Source organism: Carettochelys insculpta, chromosome 3 (assembly GCF_033958435.1).
Source record: "Carettochelys insculpta isolate YL-2023 chromosome 3, ASM3395843v1, whole genome shotgun sequence".
In the NCBI taxonomy this organism is placed as follows: domain Eukaryota; kingdom Metazoa; phylum Chordata; order Testudines; family Carettochelyidae; genus Carettochelys; species Carettochelys insculpta.
Genome location: NC_134139.1, coordinates 170,550,371 through 170,569,188, shown reverse-complemented (window position 1 = coordinate 170,569,188; position 18,818 = coordinate 170,550,371). Strand labels below are relative to the sequence as shown.

Below are 18,818 nucleotides of genomic sequence, written 5' to 3'. Positions count from 1 at the left end.
TGGAAAGAGGGGACGGGAAGTCCCTGGAAATAGGACTGCGGTCTGCAAGGACTCTATTAAATAAAGGAACAAGGGAGATTGACACAAGAGAGTGGAAGGATCTGAGGAACCTTTGCTATTTTCAATGAGGTTTACCTACCAAAGCAACAGAGCGTGGCCCACTGGTATTTTAACCAAGGATTTGGCACACAATAACAGCATTAGTCCAAAATTCTACTGATTTCTCCTGCAGTTTGATAAGAACTATTTGTTGTATATATGCACACGTACAAATATGCTCATGCAATGGAGATATGACCAGGACAGGGGAACATCACAGAGTTTATTCAACAAATTTAAGTTAGCTCAGTGAAACCCCCAGGAAAGTGATGAGAGAAAAAGCCACCTAAACACATTTCCCTCCACACGTCTTTATAAATGCATATTTTGAACAAGATGATTTCATGGTGACAATTACCGCTAGTGAAACTACATTCCCTGGTTTTTTTCTTTTGGCACCACTTATTATGAAATGTTTTTGTGATTGATAAATAGTAATATATATTCTCCTATTATACTTAGAGGGAAAGAATTAGAGGGTTTTTTTTTTTCCAAAAAAAAGTTTCATTCTCGAATTTCTTCACCTGCATATTTCTTGCTCAGTTTCCCTTATCATGCCAATTTTTCCCTGCATTATTTTGATGTTCTGATTTTTTTAGAAGTATTCATTGTAATATTAATTTGGATAATGTGTAATATTCTAGTATTTCCATTTGATTCCATGTTGTACTCTTAAGGCTACAATTTCTGCATCAGTAGTAGTAGTAGCAGCAGCATCCTTCAGTCTACGCAGACTATGGATCGCGCCCTTCGTAGTTCCGTTTGGCATCCTCATTTGCAGCGTCGGCTGTGACTGTGAAGACCCACATGAGAGTGACAGTCCTTGCTGCATCTGTTGCATATGTAATGGGTGTCTGACAGGTCCTTGCTGTGCTTTCTGTGGGCTCGCTTCTCCTTTGCTAGCTGTCTGATCCTCAACTCACCGTTCTGAAGGCCCTTGTATAGCTCCTGCCTCCATCTGCTGCAATCGTCTGCCAGCTCCTCCCAGCTGTCTGGCTTGATGTCTACTTCCCTGAGGTCTCTCTTGCAAACATCTTTGTAGCGCAGCTGGGGGCGTCCGGGAGGTCTTTTGCCAGAGGCTAGCTCGCCATACAGGATGTTTTTGGGATCCTTCCATTATTCATCCTGTGGACGTGGCCAAGCCAGCGGAGCTGCCGCTGCCTGAAGAGGGTGTGCATAGTTGGGATTCCAGCTTGCTCAAGGACGGTAGTGTTGGACACTCTGTCCTTCCACGATATTCCAAGGATGCGCCTGAGGCTGCGCAAGTGGAAGACGTTCAGCCTCTTTTCCTGGTGAGCATACAGGGTCCAAGCCTCGCTGCCGTAAAGGAGGGTGCTGAGGATGCAGGCTCTGTAGACTTGCATTTTGGTGTGAGTGTACAGCTTGTTGTTATTCCACACTCTCTCGCCGAGTCTGAACAGAGTTGTGGCTGCTTTACCGATCCTCCTATTTAGCTCAGTCTCCAAGGACAGGGTGCCAGTGATGGTGGACCCGAGGTAAACGAACTCGTGGACGACCTCTAACGTATAGTTGTCAATGCTGATTGATGGAGAATCAGCAACGTCCTGAGCAAGTACATTTGTCTTCTTTAGGCGGATGGTAAGCCTGAAGTCCTTGCATGCTTTGGAGAACTGATCCAGCAGCTTCTGAAGCTGGTCTTCTGTGTGTGACATGACAGCAGCGTTATCTGCGAACAGCATATCTTTGATGAGGACTTCCCGCACCTTAGATTTAGCTTTCAGCCTTGCAAGATTAAACAGTTTCCCGTCAGATCTTGTGTGCAAAAAGATGCCCTCTGTTGACGATCCAAAGGCGTGTTTAAGGAGGAGTGCGAAGAAGATCCCGAACAATGTCGGAGCAAGGACGCATCCTTGTTTGATGCCGCTCCTGATGCTGAAAGCATGCGATAATGTGCCATCATATTGGACGGTTCCTCTCCTGTCTTCGTGGAAAGACTGGATCATCTTGAATAACTGTGGCGGACATCCTATCTTGTGGAGCAGTTTGAACAGTCCATCCTTACTGACCAAGTCGAAGGCCTTGGTTAGGTCAATGAAGGCAATATAGAGTGGCTTCCTCTGCTCCCTGCATTTCTCCTGCAGCTGCCTCAGAGAGAAGACCATGTCAACGGTAGATCTCTCTGCACGGAATCTGCACTGTGATTCAGGATACACCCTCTCAGCTATCTTCTGGAGTCTGCCGAGGATGATGTGAGCGAACAGTTTACCAGTGATGCTTAGGAGGGAGATTCCACAGTAATTGTTGCAGTCGCTTCTGTCTCCTTTTTTCTTATACAAGGTTATGACGTTAGCGTCGCGCGTGTCCTGTGGAATCTCTCCCTCTCTCCAGCACAGGCACAGTAGCTCATGTAGGGGTTCCAGGAGAGTGTCTGTGGCACGCTTGATTACCTCTGGTGGTATACCATCCTGGCCCTGGGCCTTTCCTACTGCAATGTTGTCAATGGCTTTCTTCAGTTCGTCCACAGTTGGTTCCTGATCCAGTTCATCCATTACTGGTAGGCAATCGAAGGCTGAGTCGACCACAATGTTCTCGCATGAGTACAGCTCGGAGTAGTGCTCGACCCAGCGCTCCATCTGTTTGGCTTTGTCAGTGTTGACTTCACCAGATTTGGATTTCAGAGGTGCCATCTTGTTCTGGGTGGGTCCTAATGCCTTCTTGATGCTCTCGTACATTCCCCTGAGGTTACCAAAGTCAGCGCTGGTCTGGATGCTGCTGCATAGCTCGAGCCAGTAGTTGTTGGCACAGCGTCTGGCCGTCTGCTGTACTGTTTTTCTGGGTGCTCTGAGCGCTTGCAGGGTATTCTGGCTCAGCGAACGTTTGTACTCCAGGAGTGCAGCGCGCTTTTTTCGATGGCTGGAATCATCTCATCGGAGTTAGCTTCGAACCAGTCACTTGTGTTTCTAGCTCTTCCTTGAAACACTGACAAGGCCGTGTTGTACATTGTATCCCTCAGATGCTGCCATCTGGATGCCACATCGGCACCCCCAGGGTTGCTGCGCAGATTCTCCTTGGGGTCGCTCTGAACTTTTCAGCTCTCTCTGAGTTAGCCATCTTTCTGGCATCGATGCGAGGCCTTCCAGTTGGTTTAGAGCGGTGCAGCTTCTTGGGAATCACCTTGAGTTTGGAGCAAACTAGTGAGTGATCTGTATCGCAGTCGGCACTATGATAGCTGTGTGTCAGAAGGGTGTTTTTGAGGTTATCACATCTAGCGATCACCAAGTCTAGTTGATGCCAGTGTTTCGAGCGTGGGTGTCTCCATGACACTCTGTGCTGTGGCTTGGTTTGGAAAAATTTGTTTGTGATTCACAGATTGTGGCACGTGCAAAGTTCGAGAAGACACTGTCCGTTTTCATTCATTTTTCCCACACCGAAGTGGCCTAAGCAGGAAGGCCATGAGTCATGATCGGCTCCAACTCTCGCACTGAAGTCACCCAAAATGTACAGTTGTTCACGAGCAGGTATGTGCGCTATGGCAGCACTAAGCACGTCATAGAACTTGTCTTTTACTTCCGATGCGATGTACAGGGTTGGAGTGTAAGCACTAATCAGGTGGACAGGACCGGCGCAAGTTTGAAGTATGACCTGAAGGAGTCTTTCTGATCCACCCATGACTAATTCCACCATTTGTAGAAGGGTGTTTGATGGTGAAGCCAACACCATGCTCCCTGGGTTCTTCTTGGGCTTTACCCTGCCAGAAAAAGGTGTAGTCCTTTTCCTTTAGAGATCCAAATCTACGAGTCACGTCTCTTGCAGAGCAGCAATGTCAACTTGGAGCCTCTTCAGTTCCTCATTGATGACAGCAGTCTTTCGGGTGTCGCTGATGTCCTGAAGATCTTCAGTCAAACCAGTCAGCATGGTCTGCACATTCCAGCAAGCAAGCTTCAAACTTTGATGGTTTCCTTTTCTTGTTGATTTTCTTATTGGTTTGCCTGGTGCTCAAATTTCAGTCACTTGTCTCACGCACCCAGTGAGGCAGGTGAACTGTGGCAGGACAGTACCCTACTGGCTGGGGGCTGCCCAGCTTGAGGCGGGCGGTGACTGTCCAGTGAGATGCGATGATCTCTCCCACCATTGAAGGCAACCCCTGGCGCTCGTTCTCTATGCCAATCAAGCAAGAGCTTGTAACCGGTATCTGTTACCTCCCGTGTTGGTTCAACACTGTTAAGCGATGCTGGAGTATCTCTCCAGGCGCAAGCCTGGGCAATTTTTTGGGACCCTGGGCTGCCCAGACGCCAGTGTTCCCCTCTCAGCTTTACTGATATAGTCCAAAGGAGAGGATAACCTCTACATCTGGTACCAGCTCAGCTGCAGGAGTTGCCGCGTCAATGCCAGAAGTTGGCACAGAACTGCCTTAGGACTCCCCTCCGTATTTTCTGTCAGGGTTTACTCCCTTAGCCTTGCTCCTTCCCAGGATAACCCACAAGGCAGTGGGGCTCTTTTCAGAGCAAAGTAGTTAAAATCCATTTGGACAGACTACAGGAACAGAGAGAAAGCCGTGATAGTCTATATACTATCAAAACAAAAAAGGAGTCCAGTAGCCCTTTAAAGACTAACAAAATAATGTATTAGGTGATGAGCTTTTGTGGGACAGACCCACTTCTTCAGATCATAGCCATACCAGAACAGACTCAATACTTAAGGCACAGAGAACCAAAACTAGTAATCAAGGTTGACAAATCAGAAAAATTATTATCAAGGTGAGCAAATCAGAGAGCAGAGGGGCAAAAAGAGGGGGGAAAGTCAAAAATTAGATAAAGCAAAGTATGTAAAAGAGCCCCTATAATGAGCTAGAAAATTGTCAACCCAGTTCAAACCACATGTTAATGTGCTGATATTGAATATAAAAGACAGTTCAGCAGCCTCTCTTTCCAAACTGCTGTGAAAATTACCCTGGTAATACATTTTTCTGATTTGTCAACCTTGATTACTACTGTTGGTTCTCTGGTATCAGAGGTGTAGCCATGTTAGTCTGGATCTGCAAATCTGCAGACCTGCATCTGACGAAGCGGGTCTTTGCCCACGAAAGCTTATGCTCCTACATTTATATTAGTCTATAACGTGCCACAGGACCCCTCGTTGCTTTTGTTGGTTCTCTGTGCCTTAAATATTGCATCTGTTCTGTTGGGGCTATGATCTGAAGAAGTGGGTCTGTCCCACGAAAGCTCATCACCTAATAAATTATTTTGTTAGTCTTTAAAGTGCTACTGGACTGCTTTTTTGGACAGACTACATATAACTTCAGACTTACCTATGACCATCACCAGTGAAAAATATAAACTAGACTCTTGCAGATGAAGAACAGATTCAAGACATGCATTGGGGTCAACCAGTGGTTTTTATCTAAAAAAATCTGTCCCATAACCAAAGCTATGGCTCATCAAACATAAAAAGTACCTACAGAACCAAATGTGACTGTGAATAAAATATGTTGTAGCATGCTTTATTCTGCCCACAAAGCAAAGAAAAATACATTAAAAGTGTTAGGAAATTTGACCCCTCCCTCAATATGGAGAGGAAACATAATACTTAAGCCCAAAGTTCTGACTGCCACACACCAGTTTCATACCAAGCAAAAATAAGATTATCAACTACAAAAACACAGATTTTAAGACCAATGAGAAGTCCTGCGCCACACTATAGATTAACAGATTTTTTCTGGAGCATAGGCTTCCATGGGCAAAGACCCACTTCATCAGATGCAACTCTACAAAGTGCCACAGGACTGTTTGTTGTTTTTGCAGATACAGACTAGCATGGCTACCCCCGATACAGATTTCAAGTGCATATACGGGATAGCAATCAGAACAAAGCGTATTACATAGCAAATAAAACAAAACGCAAAAACAAAGATACTACATAGATCAGATGTAAATAGCAAACCCTCACTTTAATGATTATCAAGCTGTCATGAAATCGTAGAGTTCACGATTCTACAGAATGGTAGAAGAGAGAAGAGCAAAATGAAGACAATAGATTTCGGGAAGGCAGACTTCAATAAATACAGAGAGGTGATAGATAAGGTCCCATGGGAAGCAAGAATAAGAGGAAATGCAGTTTAAGATAGTTGCCAGTTTTTCAACAAGACGTTATTAAGGGCCCAAAGGGGGTAGGACAAGAGACCACCTTGATTTAACCAGGAGATCTTAAATTATCTAAAAATCAAAAAGGGGTCACAAAAAGTAGAAACTAGGTCAATGAACAAAGGATGGATGTACGTAAATAACACAATTGTGTGGGACAAAATAAGAAAGGTGAAGGCACAAAATGAGCTCAATCTGGCAAGAGACATAGAAGATAAAAAGAAAACATTCTACAAATATAGAAGAAGCAAGATGAAGACCAAGAACAGGGTAGGACCATTGGTCAGTGACAAGGGAGAAAAAAATAACAGAAAACATGGAAATAGCAGAGGTGCGTAACAACTTTTGTCTCAGTTTTCACCAAGAAGATTAGTGGTGACTGGATGCCTAACATAGTGAATGCTAATAGAAACGGGATAGGTTTAGAAGTTAAAATAGGAAAAGAACAAGTAAAAATTACTTAGAGAAGTTAGATGTCTTCAAGTCATCAGGGCCCAATGAAATGCATCCTAGTATACTTAAGGAGCTGACAGAGGAGGTATCTGAGCCATTAGCTACAATTTTTCAAAAGTCATGGGAGTCACGAGAGATTCCAGAAGACTGGAAAATGGCAAATATAGTGTCTATCTATAAAAAGAGAAATAAAAACAACAGAAGAAACTACAGATGAGCCAGCGTAACTTCTGTGCCAGGAAAAATAATGGAGCAAATAATTAAGGAGTTCATTTGAAACTATCTGGAAGATAATAAGTAACAGCCAGCATTGATCTGTAAAGAACAAACTAAGTCAAATCAATCTTACAGCTTTCTTTGATAGGATAGCAAGTCTTGTGGATAATGGGGAAGTGGCAGACATGGCACACCTAGGCTGTGTCTACATTAGCAATTTTTTTGAAAAACAGGCCTTTTCCAAAAGAACCCATGGAGCATCTACACACATAATGTGCTCTTACAATCTGAAATCGAAAGAACGCAGCACTTTTCCCTGTGGCCCTCTTCCTCTTCCAGATGAGGAAGAGTGCATATTTCCAAAAGATTATTTTGGGGAAAAAAAAACTTGTGTAGACACCCCGGGGGCCCTTTTTTCAAAAGGGCAGTCCTCACGGTGCTGGACTTTTTGATCTCCAGCTCATTCTTTTGAGAGAGTGGGTGCTGCGTGGACCCTCTCTATCGAAAGAGTGGATCAATTTTTTTATCTGCTTTTGTGTGTGTGGATGCACTTTTTTTTCTGGAAGAACTTCTTTGGAAAGATTGCTGTAGTGTAGACGTAGCCCTAGACTTTAGTAAAGCATTTGATATGGTCTTGCATGTCCTTTTTATCAATAAAATAAATACAATATAAGTGGGGCTACTATATGGTGAGTGCGTAAATGGCTGGATAACCATTTTCTGAGAGCAGTTATTAATGGTGCACTGTCATTCTGAACAACCACAGCTACACATATATTGATCTGAAAGAACCATGGTTGATGTATGTGTAGCTACAGTGGTCATTAGTGTTCCTTCCTCTTTTTATGTATTAAGGCTCACTTTTTTGAAGGTAAAATGTGTTCACTTGTAAACTCTTCAGATATTTTGGAGCTGTTTTATAATTTTAAAAAAACTCTTGTAACTTTGTAAGTTACTCATTTTACTACTTTACAAAACATGGTTTATAAAGACTGATTCCAGTGAAAGTGGCAGCCTTGTACATTCACAACCCATAAGATCAGTGCCAAACCCATCACACATGATCAGTCATCATCAACACATAGCAAGCACCCCAACATTAACTGTTTCTCCATCAGTGACACATATAGAGATGTTCAGCTACCACCACAAATTCCTAACAGGTCCCCAAACTGCAGCACCAGGTTGAACGTAGTACATCGGTCCTCAGACTGCAGCGCCAGGTTGAACATAGTATACTGCAGCACATTAATGCAGCTCACTGTTGAAGTTCTATTTCAAAGTCTCCCTGAGCAATATAGACCTGTGCTAAGTTCTTCTAAAAGTTTTTGTGTCTGGATTTCAAACACAGCCAACAGCCACACCACCTCTGCCTTTCACTCCTGCAACTTTCCCCCTTTGCTTCGTAAGTATTATACAAGACTCAACAGGCACCTATAACCATGGGTATATTTCTTGTATTGACACCAAGTCTGTTGAGTAAACAACAGCAGTGGTCTTTATATACCAATATAAATGTCTTTCTGCACAGGGGCAGCTAGCTTGCACAAATTTTGGTGGTGCTCAGAATGCCAAGAGCCTGCACACCACCCCAACTCAAACTCTCCCTCCTGCTAAACTACCTAAGACTCTGAGGGAGATTTTGGGTAGGAAGGGGTGCAGGGTCTAGGCTGGAGCTGGTGATTGGGGGTGGGGGGCAGGAGATGGTACAGGCTCTAGCAGTTTGGGGCAAGAAGGGGAAGGGTGCATGGTCTGGGACTTTGGAGGGAGAAGAAGAGGGGATTTGAGAGCAGGATGAAGCGTTGGGGGAGAGGACACAGGATCTGTAGAGAGGAATGGAGAAGGCATGAAGAGAGTTGGTGGTGGGATACCATGGTTACCTGGGGCATCTCTCTTTGGCAGTGGTCCTGGGAAGCAGGGGTCTCCAGGCACTGCTGCTCACCTGCTACCCACAAGCTCCCCTTCCCATGCATCCCCTGGCTAAATTAAAATCACCCCAGGGACTCCCAGCACCACCACTGGCAGCTCAGTGGAACTAGAAAGACTTCCTGCTGCTCTCTTTCTGTGGCTGTCAGCATGTGCACTCCTGCAGCTGGGGAGAAGAGGGCTGAGTGTGTCTCTGCAAACTGTTTCAACTCCACTGTCAGTGGTAGAAGCAGGAGCCTTTTAAGTTGCCTGGGGTAGCAAACTGGACTAGGGGATGCACAAGGGCAGCACTCCAGGTGATAAGGAGGCCAGGAGACACAGGGGGTCAGCAAGTGGTAGGCAGCGAATTTTGGTGGAGCCTGACCTGGGAATATTTTTAGTACCAAGGCACCACAGGCCCATATAACTTGCTGCCTATGATTCTATACTTGCTGAGCCAGCAGGTGAATCTTTCATTAGTGCTGTTGAAACTTCCATTGTATAGCTTCATGAGCCAGAAGAGTGAGGGACGGACTGGAACTCCAGCACCACCTTTGGTATCTAACACTGCCAGTGGTAATCCAAAGATTAGAAAAGAAGGTCCCTGCTTTTAGCTTTATGAACAGGCCTGAGTTGTTGAAAATGTAAGCAACATGCATATTCCCAGACCAGTCAATACTAATGTCGGTGAAGCATACACAGTAATAGATCAGCACTTCCATAACTACGGAAATATTGCTCTTTCTGTTGAGGTACTCTCTGGCAAGATGCTCTGGGGCCAAAAAAGGGATGTGCATGCCATCTATTGCTCCGTCATAGTTCGTGAACCCCATCTCTACAAAGTCATCCACTATATTCTGCACATTGCTGAGAATCATGGTCCAGCCTAATAGGAGACAAATTAATGGCCCAACACACTTGCATGACAATGGCCCCCAACGTAGAGTTGCCCACTCCAAAATGACTTTCTATGGCCCAGTAGCAATATGGAACAGTAAGTCTCCCACGTGTAATCACCATTCACTTCTCCATTATTAGTGCAGCTCTGATTTTAGTTTCCCTGCATTGGATAGTTGGAGTGAGCTCAGGAAAATGGCCATGAGTGTCCTAAAGTTCCACAGCCACAGTTCACCTTCCAAACTTGTACAAGGCAATCCCACCAGTCAGTGCTCATTTCTTGAGCCCAGATGCAGGACTCCACCATTTGCAGCTGCTTTGTGAATGCCACCAAGAACCTTGAACTGAGGCTACATCTACACTGAAAGATAAATTTGAATTTATTAAAATCAATGTTGTAACACTGGGTTCTATGAATTCGAATTTGAGTATTAGAAATTCCCCAAAAAGTCAACTTATTGCTGCCACACTTAAATCACCAAACACAGATTGTTGCAGCAGTGTATTGTGGGAACCTATCCCACAGTTCCCTCAGCCTCATAGCATTCTGGGTAGTTTTGCTGGTGCAGCATGGGAAAAGAAATGCTCCACAAGTTGTTGTTGTGGGTATGTGACATCATCATCCCACATTGCATTGTCCTCATTCCCCTCCCTTTGAGGGCAAATGGACATTTTTCCAGAAGGAAAGAAGGAACAGTTGTGCATAAACAAAGATTGCAAAATTAACTGAAATTTCTTGACTTTATAACTGAAATATCAATGATTTTACAAAAAGCAGCAGGCGTCAGTGTCTTCTCAACTGGTCCTCCAGACACTTTCCCCCGTCTTAAGGGGGCCACCCCAGAGGTGCCTTGGAGGGGGGAGCTCTGGCAGGGCACAAGAGCTCTCGGCCCCCAGCCTCATGCATGTGGAGTATGTCGGTGCCTGGCTGTGGCTGCCTGCAATGGTACTTAGCAGCAGCCATGGTGTCAGAGGCTGCTGCCCACTGGCAGGCTGGGAGCAGCCATGCTCTACTTCCCACAGACAGCTTGGCGCCAGGAGCTGGAGGAGCCACAGCACTGAGAGCTGCAGGTGGTGTAAGGAGCCAGGCCAGCATTCAGCTCCTCTCCTGGTAATTAGGAGAGAGCGATGTGGGTGTGAAGGGAAGAATGAGGCTGGACAGGGGAAGGGAAGAGAGGGGACAGAGGACAGGAGTTGAGTGATGGACTGGGAAGGTCAGTGCATCATCATACAGCATAACCATTTGGATGTAACAGACTTCAAACATTAACAGACACCCCTTCCCCCCATCAGTCCATTAAATCAAGGATTTACTGTATCAAAGATTTTACAAAGAACAGCAGGTGTCTGCATCTTAACTGGCCCAACAGCCACTTTACCCAGTCTTAAGGAATTTGCCAAAGCTTGAAGAAAAAGAAGGACAGAAGAGGTTAGGAAAAAGATTATTTTTGGCTTCCCACTACACTACACAGAGTTGTCCAACACAGGGGATGGGTTGGACAAATTTCAACAAGCGGTGCCGTTCAGGCAGGGAAGGAGGGCGAGACTCCAAAAATCTTTGGCATCAGGGAAACCTTTTCCCCCTGGCTGCAGCAAGCCCCTGAAAATCTTTCCTGCCTTTAGAGCCCTCACCCCGCACAAGCCAGAACATGGTGCTGCCTGGCAGCATGGCCCACACAGAACAGTAGGCACATCCTTTTACTGAGTCAGGGGCTAGCCATGTGATGTGGTTGGGCGTGGAAAAGACCCCAACTGCATGGCACCAGTTGGGGAGGGAGGGAGGTCCCTGCACAAACATAAACCACAGAAAAGAAGTTTCTTGGCCTCTCATACAAGCACGACACCCCTAACAATCTAACTGCTTTGCAGTGCGGTCAATTAAAAGACATGGTGTTTCCATACTAGCCTTAATTAGAACTTTCAAATTCAAACTTGACGCTACATTGAGATACTTCTCACAGTGCTATAATAATGACCTTAGCACCACCTAAAATTGACCTAATGGTATTTACAGTGAAGGGAGAAACACTGTAAAATTGAGCTAACTGCCTTACCATTCGATTTTATCATGTAGTATAGACATAATCTGATTCTCATCATGTCCCACAGCAAAAACACGACCAGGAAATCATCATGCTCCCTGTGGTTCTTCTGAAAGCTCTGCAAATACCAGGGAATTGTACATCCTGTGCTTGCAGTGCTCATAAAAATAGTGTAGACCTGTACAGGCGTCATGTTCCTATCAGAGATGCCAAACAGCAACAAGTGGAATTTGAAAATAGGCACAAAAATTAAGTGACAAAGATGATATTATGGGATGGACAAAACAGCATTATGGGCTTGTCTACACTACCTCCCTTCTTCAAAGGGAGGATGGTAAGTCGGCTGTTGCCCCCTGCGGCAACTTCAAAGTGTTAAACTTCAAAGCCCTGGCTCGCGTCTAGCCGCGGCTAACCGACTGGTACTTCAAAGTTGCCCAAGCATTTTGAAGTACCAGCAGGTTAGCCGCAGCTAGACACGAGCCAGCACTTCGAAATTTAACACTCTGAAGTTGCCGCAGGGGTAAATTTGCTTAAGGAAGTGCTGCATATGCACCGCAGCACTTCATATATAAACTCCCAACACCCTATTTACCATCCTCCCTTCGAAGTAGGGAGGTAGTGTAGACAGGCCCTATGAGAAATTAGCCCTACATACCCAGTCAGTTCTGTCCTATTACGCATTGCTACAACTATTCAAAAGACTTTATACTGAATGATGGCAGGTTGTACACTGGGATATATCCATAGTGCACTACATTCTGCATCAACATAAGCATTCCTGGTGGATATGCACAGCACCAACAAAGGACCCAAGATTGCAAGTACACAAGCAACATACTAAATCTGATGGCTGTATGTCAACATAGGTGATATCAGCAAAACTTTGTAGTACACATATATGGCCTCACTCTCAACAGCTATTACCTGTATGAACTAGAGGGGCACAATGTGGGCATCAGGAAGGCCAGCAAGAGGATGGTTACAATAATCAGGATGGAAGATAACGGCCTGCAGAAGACTTTCAGTTGTTTGAACGGAGAGAAAAAGAGTGTTTAGAGATGTTACAGAGTAAGAACCAACAAGTCTGAGACAAAGACAGGTTATGCAATGTAAAGAAAGGAAGATATAAAATACAACAGATGTCAGTAAGGACGGTAGTGTTGGCAGCTGTGAGACAAACACGAAGTAAAGGTTTGGAGATAAAGAGTTATTTTGCAGCAAGTTCAAAATGAAAGAATAATGAGCAGAACTAGGCAGGAGTAGGCTGAGCTTCTCCTGATCTACAAGAGACAGCAGGAGAAGGAAGTAGGACTCAGGTGCTGAAGTTGGATAGAGGGTCAGAGAAGTAGGAGGAGAACCATGAAAGCCAAAGAAAGACAATGTTTCAAGAAGGTATGTGCAACTGACAAAGTCAAGATCAGTAGTTTTCAAGAATGGTAAGGATGGAATAGAAGTTCTGGATCTTGGCCAGGAAAAGGTCACTGAGTATCGTGACAAAAGAAGTTTTGCTGAAGTGGAGAAGACTGAAGCTAGAATGGGAGAGACCCAGAATGGAATTACAAAGACTGCAATTAGGCAACATTGTAGGTGACATATTTGAGAAATTGGAAAGTGATGGGGTAAAGTTAGTTGGATAAACAAATTTATGCTTTTGTTTTTAACAAAAATATTTGATTTAATTACACTAGAAGTTTGATTATCCAGCATCCTCATGGAACAAGGGTTGCCAGATAATCAAATATTTCCGGTTAGCCAAGCAGGTTGACTCTGCTCAGCTGGTCCTGGCCAGGGAGGGGGGAAAAACTTCTGGGAGCTAGAGGGCCCTGCAGAGCAGCGAGTCTTGGCAGAGTAGCCATCCTGAGTTTCAGTTAACAGAATGTGTTAGTTATCTGAGTGCCAGATAACACAGCTTTTACTGTATAAACAAAATTGAAATACTAATTATCCACTCTTGACTTTGAGTATCCCAAATTTAAAAATGAAGAAGTATGGATGAAATTAAAGTAGAAATGTGTGGCTTACAGTCCAAATCAGACTGTATCTGTTAGCAGACTCTCTTTTCTGAAGTGATAACACCAAGACCACATTCTCCAATACAGTCAACTTAGCCATACTGTTCACAGAGCTTTACTGTTTCTTGATCCTTAACGCCAACAACTGATGTCATTGCCCTTATTTGATTTATTTTACTAATATACATTTGAAAGCTTTACTGATTTCTTATCCACTCCTTCAGGGCCTGTCTGAATTTTATTCATTTAACAAGAAAGTGTGTGTCAAAACTGTACCAAAGACTTTTAAACACATTAATTAAAAAGATAACTAACTCTGTAGAGACCAGCTTTGAAATGTTTGGTGAACAGATTTAAACTATAATTAACCCGAAACATGTCTCTGCACTTCCTTCTATTTGAATATAATTGAAATTAACATCAAATGAGAACAGGTCAAGGAAGAGGAACTCCAGTATTTTATATGGGCTTTATTTTCTCTCTTTTATTTTAAAAATGAAACTTTCTCCCCTCCCATTATCAGCCATTTTACTAACTCAGTCAACAACATCTAATGTATTACAGTTGCAAACAATAGTAACACATCACTGACATCTTAACGTTTCATTTAATATCAACTATTTAAAATAATAAACATACGTAAGATCTTTAGCAAATCACCCCTTGCACAATATGAGTGCTAATGTGCCATGTCCTACAAGAATACAAAGCAAACATCTTTCAAGTACAGACATTTGACTACAACTTGAACCAAAATTATCTTTCAAAGTACATTTGTATTTGTAAGGCAAAGTTGAAAAGTTCTTTGAAAAAACACAATAAAGAGCAAGGTAAGGATAATGCATTAGATGTTACTAAATACTTGTGTTCTTTCCTTTTATTAAACTCTATTCATGAGTTAAGTCTTACTTTAGCCAACAAAATACATTTTGTGGGCAAAAGCATTTATATACATAATTAAAGGCATTTTTATGAGGTAAGGGAGGATTATCTAGTAAAAAATATGAAGTCTTAAATAATCTTTCAGCATTTCTCTCTTTTCACTCTCAGGAAACAGTTTTTTAAACAGCAACAACCACCCAACACATGTATGTGGTATGCAGTCACTTCCAACTTCAGGTGGCTTGAGAACCTGTTTAGAAATTGCTTTGGGAAGAAAATATTCTCAGTATTTTCATGACAATGGTGTCACAATGTCCATCTTCTGATCAAAACCTGAGCTTTTTGATTGGGAAAACGGGGTTAGGTTGTGTCTGTTAATGGTATGTTTAAACAGAGGCTTTGATTCCCAGTTCAAACAAACACTAGTCCTGCTCAAGACAGCATGATAAAATTGCAGTTGTGGCTGTGGCAGCATAGAAGATGGCTCAAATGGGTGCATGTCTAAGCAAAAAGGGAACTGTACTCCTAGCCTCTATTGGACTGCAGTTAGGGCACAAATCTAGCAGTGTGGGAGACTAAGGTTTAAGTCATTCTTTGGATGATTCAAAGCAATTTCAAATCAATATGAAGTGAAAACTGAATCCCAGTCTCCCACATGTCAAACTGGTGCCCTAGCCACCAGGCTACAAAACAAGAGCTTGAACTCTATCACTCCAAAGTACTTTTCAGAACAGATACCTCTTTGCAAAATGTTTCTTGCTGCTTCAACAAAACCAAATATTTTGCATATTTGACAAGATTTAATTTTGTCTAAAATATTTCGACTACTTCTACCTCCAACAACATAGATGTTACTTCATATTATTTAAAAATGAAAGAAATGGTAATAGTTAAAAGTAATTTAACATGAATTACGTAAATTGTATGTCAGATGCCCTTGACAGTCCTATTCATCTGATATATAAAAATAAAGATAACAGATTTTAACTGATGGGAAATACATTTCACAAATTCAAAGTGAGCTTAAAGTAGTCTCAACACCATCTGAAAATACTGTTTCTCCCTTTTACCATAAAGAAACTAGAAGTTTACCAAAAGAAAATGTGTATTCAAGGAATAGAAGAATGATCCTATTAAGGAGATCTAATTTGTCACTATGAAAAGTAAGTCTACTCCAAAAGATAATACTGGTCTCTCTCATTAACTTACAAGCAAGCAAATATCTGAATGCATGGTCCAGTGGCTGTGCCACAAGACTGAAAACTGAAGAGGCCCTGGTCAAATACTTGTTGAGGTATTTGTTCAAATACTTATGCTGTATAAGCACAATTAGCAATGCTGTGCAATAAGGAGGTACCCAGCCTTAGGGGAAGAGGAGGGCGGAATCTTAAGTAGAATTCATAGCAGGGGCAGAACCAAATACCAAGTTGTATGCAAGAAGCCTGACCCTGTTCCTAGAGAAGTCAGTTGCAAAATGCATTTCTCTCAGTGATGCACGGAGTTGATAAGCAGAGCCAGCCCAAGGGGCCCAGCTGGTGGGTGGGGCCCAAGGCAGCATGCTGACAGCAGGGCCGGGCTGGTGGATGCTATTTTCAATTGGGGCATGGAGCTCCAGGCAACCGCTTTGCTCATCTTGCCCTGCGGCCAGGCCTGTTGATAAGGTTTTACAACCAATTAAATTGATCAGGCCCTAAACCATATTAGCTTATGTTATGCAGCCTCCTTTGTGATAAATTGTAAAAACATTGTCTTCGTTTTGAATTATGTTCTACTCAGATAGTTCCTTAGAATTAAAACAGGTTCATCCACAACAATCTTAGCCATATTTTTCAATATTAACATGCATTCTGACATTTCATTCTCTCTCTCTCTCTCTCACACACATAATAAAAGGTTTAAATAAAAGGAATCCTGGTTAACTACATGTTTTAAACTATGTTTAATATTTTACTACAATCAAAGCCATTTTGATTTCAACAAACAAGAAATTACAGCTTATTCTGACTCGCAAACTGCCCTATAATTACTGCATTAATCTATAACATAAGACTCAGTAAAACATTTCTAACTGCACAACAGTGCTAAGATCACAAGAATTACTGAATGAATAATGTGGAACACTCCTGTGCTGGCACACTGCACTCAGAAAAATTAAACTTCAATCAAATGTCAGAATTACAAGGCACTAGCAAAAAACTGACACTGACATTTTGTGTCAATGTTTATAAAGGCTGATTTAAGGCTCTGCACTTCCTATATTTTGACATGTGATGTCAACAATTTTTGTGTCAATGTTTATAAAGTTTTAACTTTTTGAATTGATAGAACTGATAGTTGTAAGCCATTTAGATTCACAATTACTAATGCAATCAGTACATGTTTTTGAGTTGGGCTGGATGTTTGACTGGTACCTTCCACTTACCCACAGCCTTTACTCCAGCCTGTCAAAGTACCTTGGTAGTATTTAGGCAATCTTTTGTTTCCCGAGGGATATCTAAAAGCAACAATCTCCAAAACAATATAGCCCCTACTTCAGTAATAGTAAGAGATTACAGTCTTTAGGCATAAAAACACTCCAGCCATAACCTATGTTTAATGAGGATCATGCCTTGGGGATCATTTGTTTATTCTGTTTAATGGACTAGTTGTAGTGCCTGTGCCAAGGAGCGGGAGAAGGCAAGTCTGGTGTAGCTAGAAGCCGTGGGAATGAAGGGCGGCAGGTCCCAGCACTGCCAGAGACCCGGTTTTAAGACGGTGGGGAAGGCAGAATTCCCAGCAATCAGCAGCAAATTCATACGCACTCTGCAAACGCCTCATCCTTCCGGAGTCCCCACCCCAGGGGAACAGACAAGTGACCCAGAGGGAAACGGCAACCGTTCGGGGGGCGGCCCCCGCCGAGCGCTGCGGGGTGTCGGGATGCCGGGCACCCCGGCTGTTACCCAGCCCCCGCTCTGGTTACCTGCGCGGCGGCGGCGCTGGCTGCTGGCTGGGGCGGCGGGTCTCGGAGCCGGGTCTCTTCCTCCTCGGGTGAATCGTCCAGGAGAACTTTGCTGCTCTTGCTGAGTTTCCACATGATGGGCCGTGGGGTCCCGCCTCACTCAGCCCTGGCACGGGGGGAAGGGAGTGACTGCGCGGCCCCGAGCGCCCAGGGGCAGGGGCACTCACTGCCGAAGCGCGGGACAGAGTGGATCCCCCCGCCCTATACCAGCCCCAGTTCCCTGCCCTGCCCGCCACTGCCCCTCCAGCCCCAGCCGTGCCCAGCTGCGCCTTCACGGGCCCCTCCCGCTGGCCGCTCTGTCTCCCCCGGAAGATCCCGAGAGCGGACGGGCTCGGGGGGGCGGTGGCAGGGCCGAGGGAAGGAAGCGCCGCCGCCGCCTCCTCTGTCTCCTCCTCACCTGTGACCTTCCCCCGCCGCAGCCGCGGCCCGGGGCCGCCGAGCGGCCGCTGCCATGTTTGTGAGTGGCTGCGGGGAGGGGGCGGGGGGGAGCACGGGCTTTCCGGTCACCACGGCAACCGGCGCGGCTCCGTCCGGCCTCCGACATCCCGCCGGGGCCTACGGCGGGGGCGGCCCGCTGCGTGCCGGTCCGTCCTCCAGCCCCGAGCATCCGCAGGGAAAGCACCAGCCCCGCCGCTTCGCGCTGCGCCGGAGGGGGAGTGGCGCACCCGGCGCCCGGCTTTCACAGCACCTCCCGCACGCTGCCCCGTCACACACAGTACCCCCATACACCGCCCCTCACAGCACCCACACACTGCCCCATCACACACAGCGCCCCCTTCACAGCACCCCGTCACACACAGCACCCCCATACACCGCCCCTCACAGCACCCACACACTGCCCCATCACACACAGCACCCCCTTCACAGCACCCCGTCAGACACAGCACCCCCATACACCGCCCCTCACAGCAGCCACACACTGCCCCATCACACACAGGGCCCCCTTCACAGCACCCCCTCACACACAGTGCTCCCCTTCACAGCACCCCGTCACACACAGCACCCCCATACACTGCCCCTCACAGCACCCACACACTGCCCCATCACACACAGTGCTCCCCTTCACAGCACCCCGTCACACACAGCACCCCCATACACCACCCCTCACAGCACCCACACACTGCCCCATCACACACAGCGCCCCCCTTCACAGCACCCCGTCAGACACAGCACCCCCATACACCGCCCCTCACAGCACCCACACACTGCCCCA

At 45.1% G+C, this 18,818-nt stretch overlaps 1 protein-coding gene across 1 annotated transcript in view; it reads right to left on the bottom strand.

Annotated features, from left to right (window-relative positions):
- TDRP (testis development related protein) overlaps window positions 1–18,138 on the bottom strand; it is a 41,203-nt gene extending 23,065 nt beyond the window's left edge. Inside the window, exons 1-2 of the mRNA XM_074988922.1 lie at window positions 18,003–18,138; window positions 17,567–17,711 (exon numbers count right to left, since the gene is read on the bottom strand). Coding sequence (XP_074845023.1) covers window positions 17,567–17,680 — 114 coding nt within the window. The 5' untranslated portion in view covers window positions 17,681–17,711; window positions 18,003–18,138. The remainder of the gene's footprint in view (window positions 1–17,566; window positions 17,712–18,002) is intronic.
- Between the last annotated feature and the right edge of the window lie 680 nt (window positions 18,139–18,818).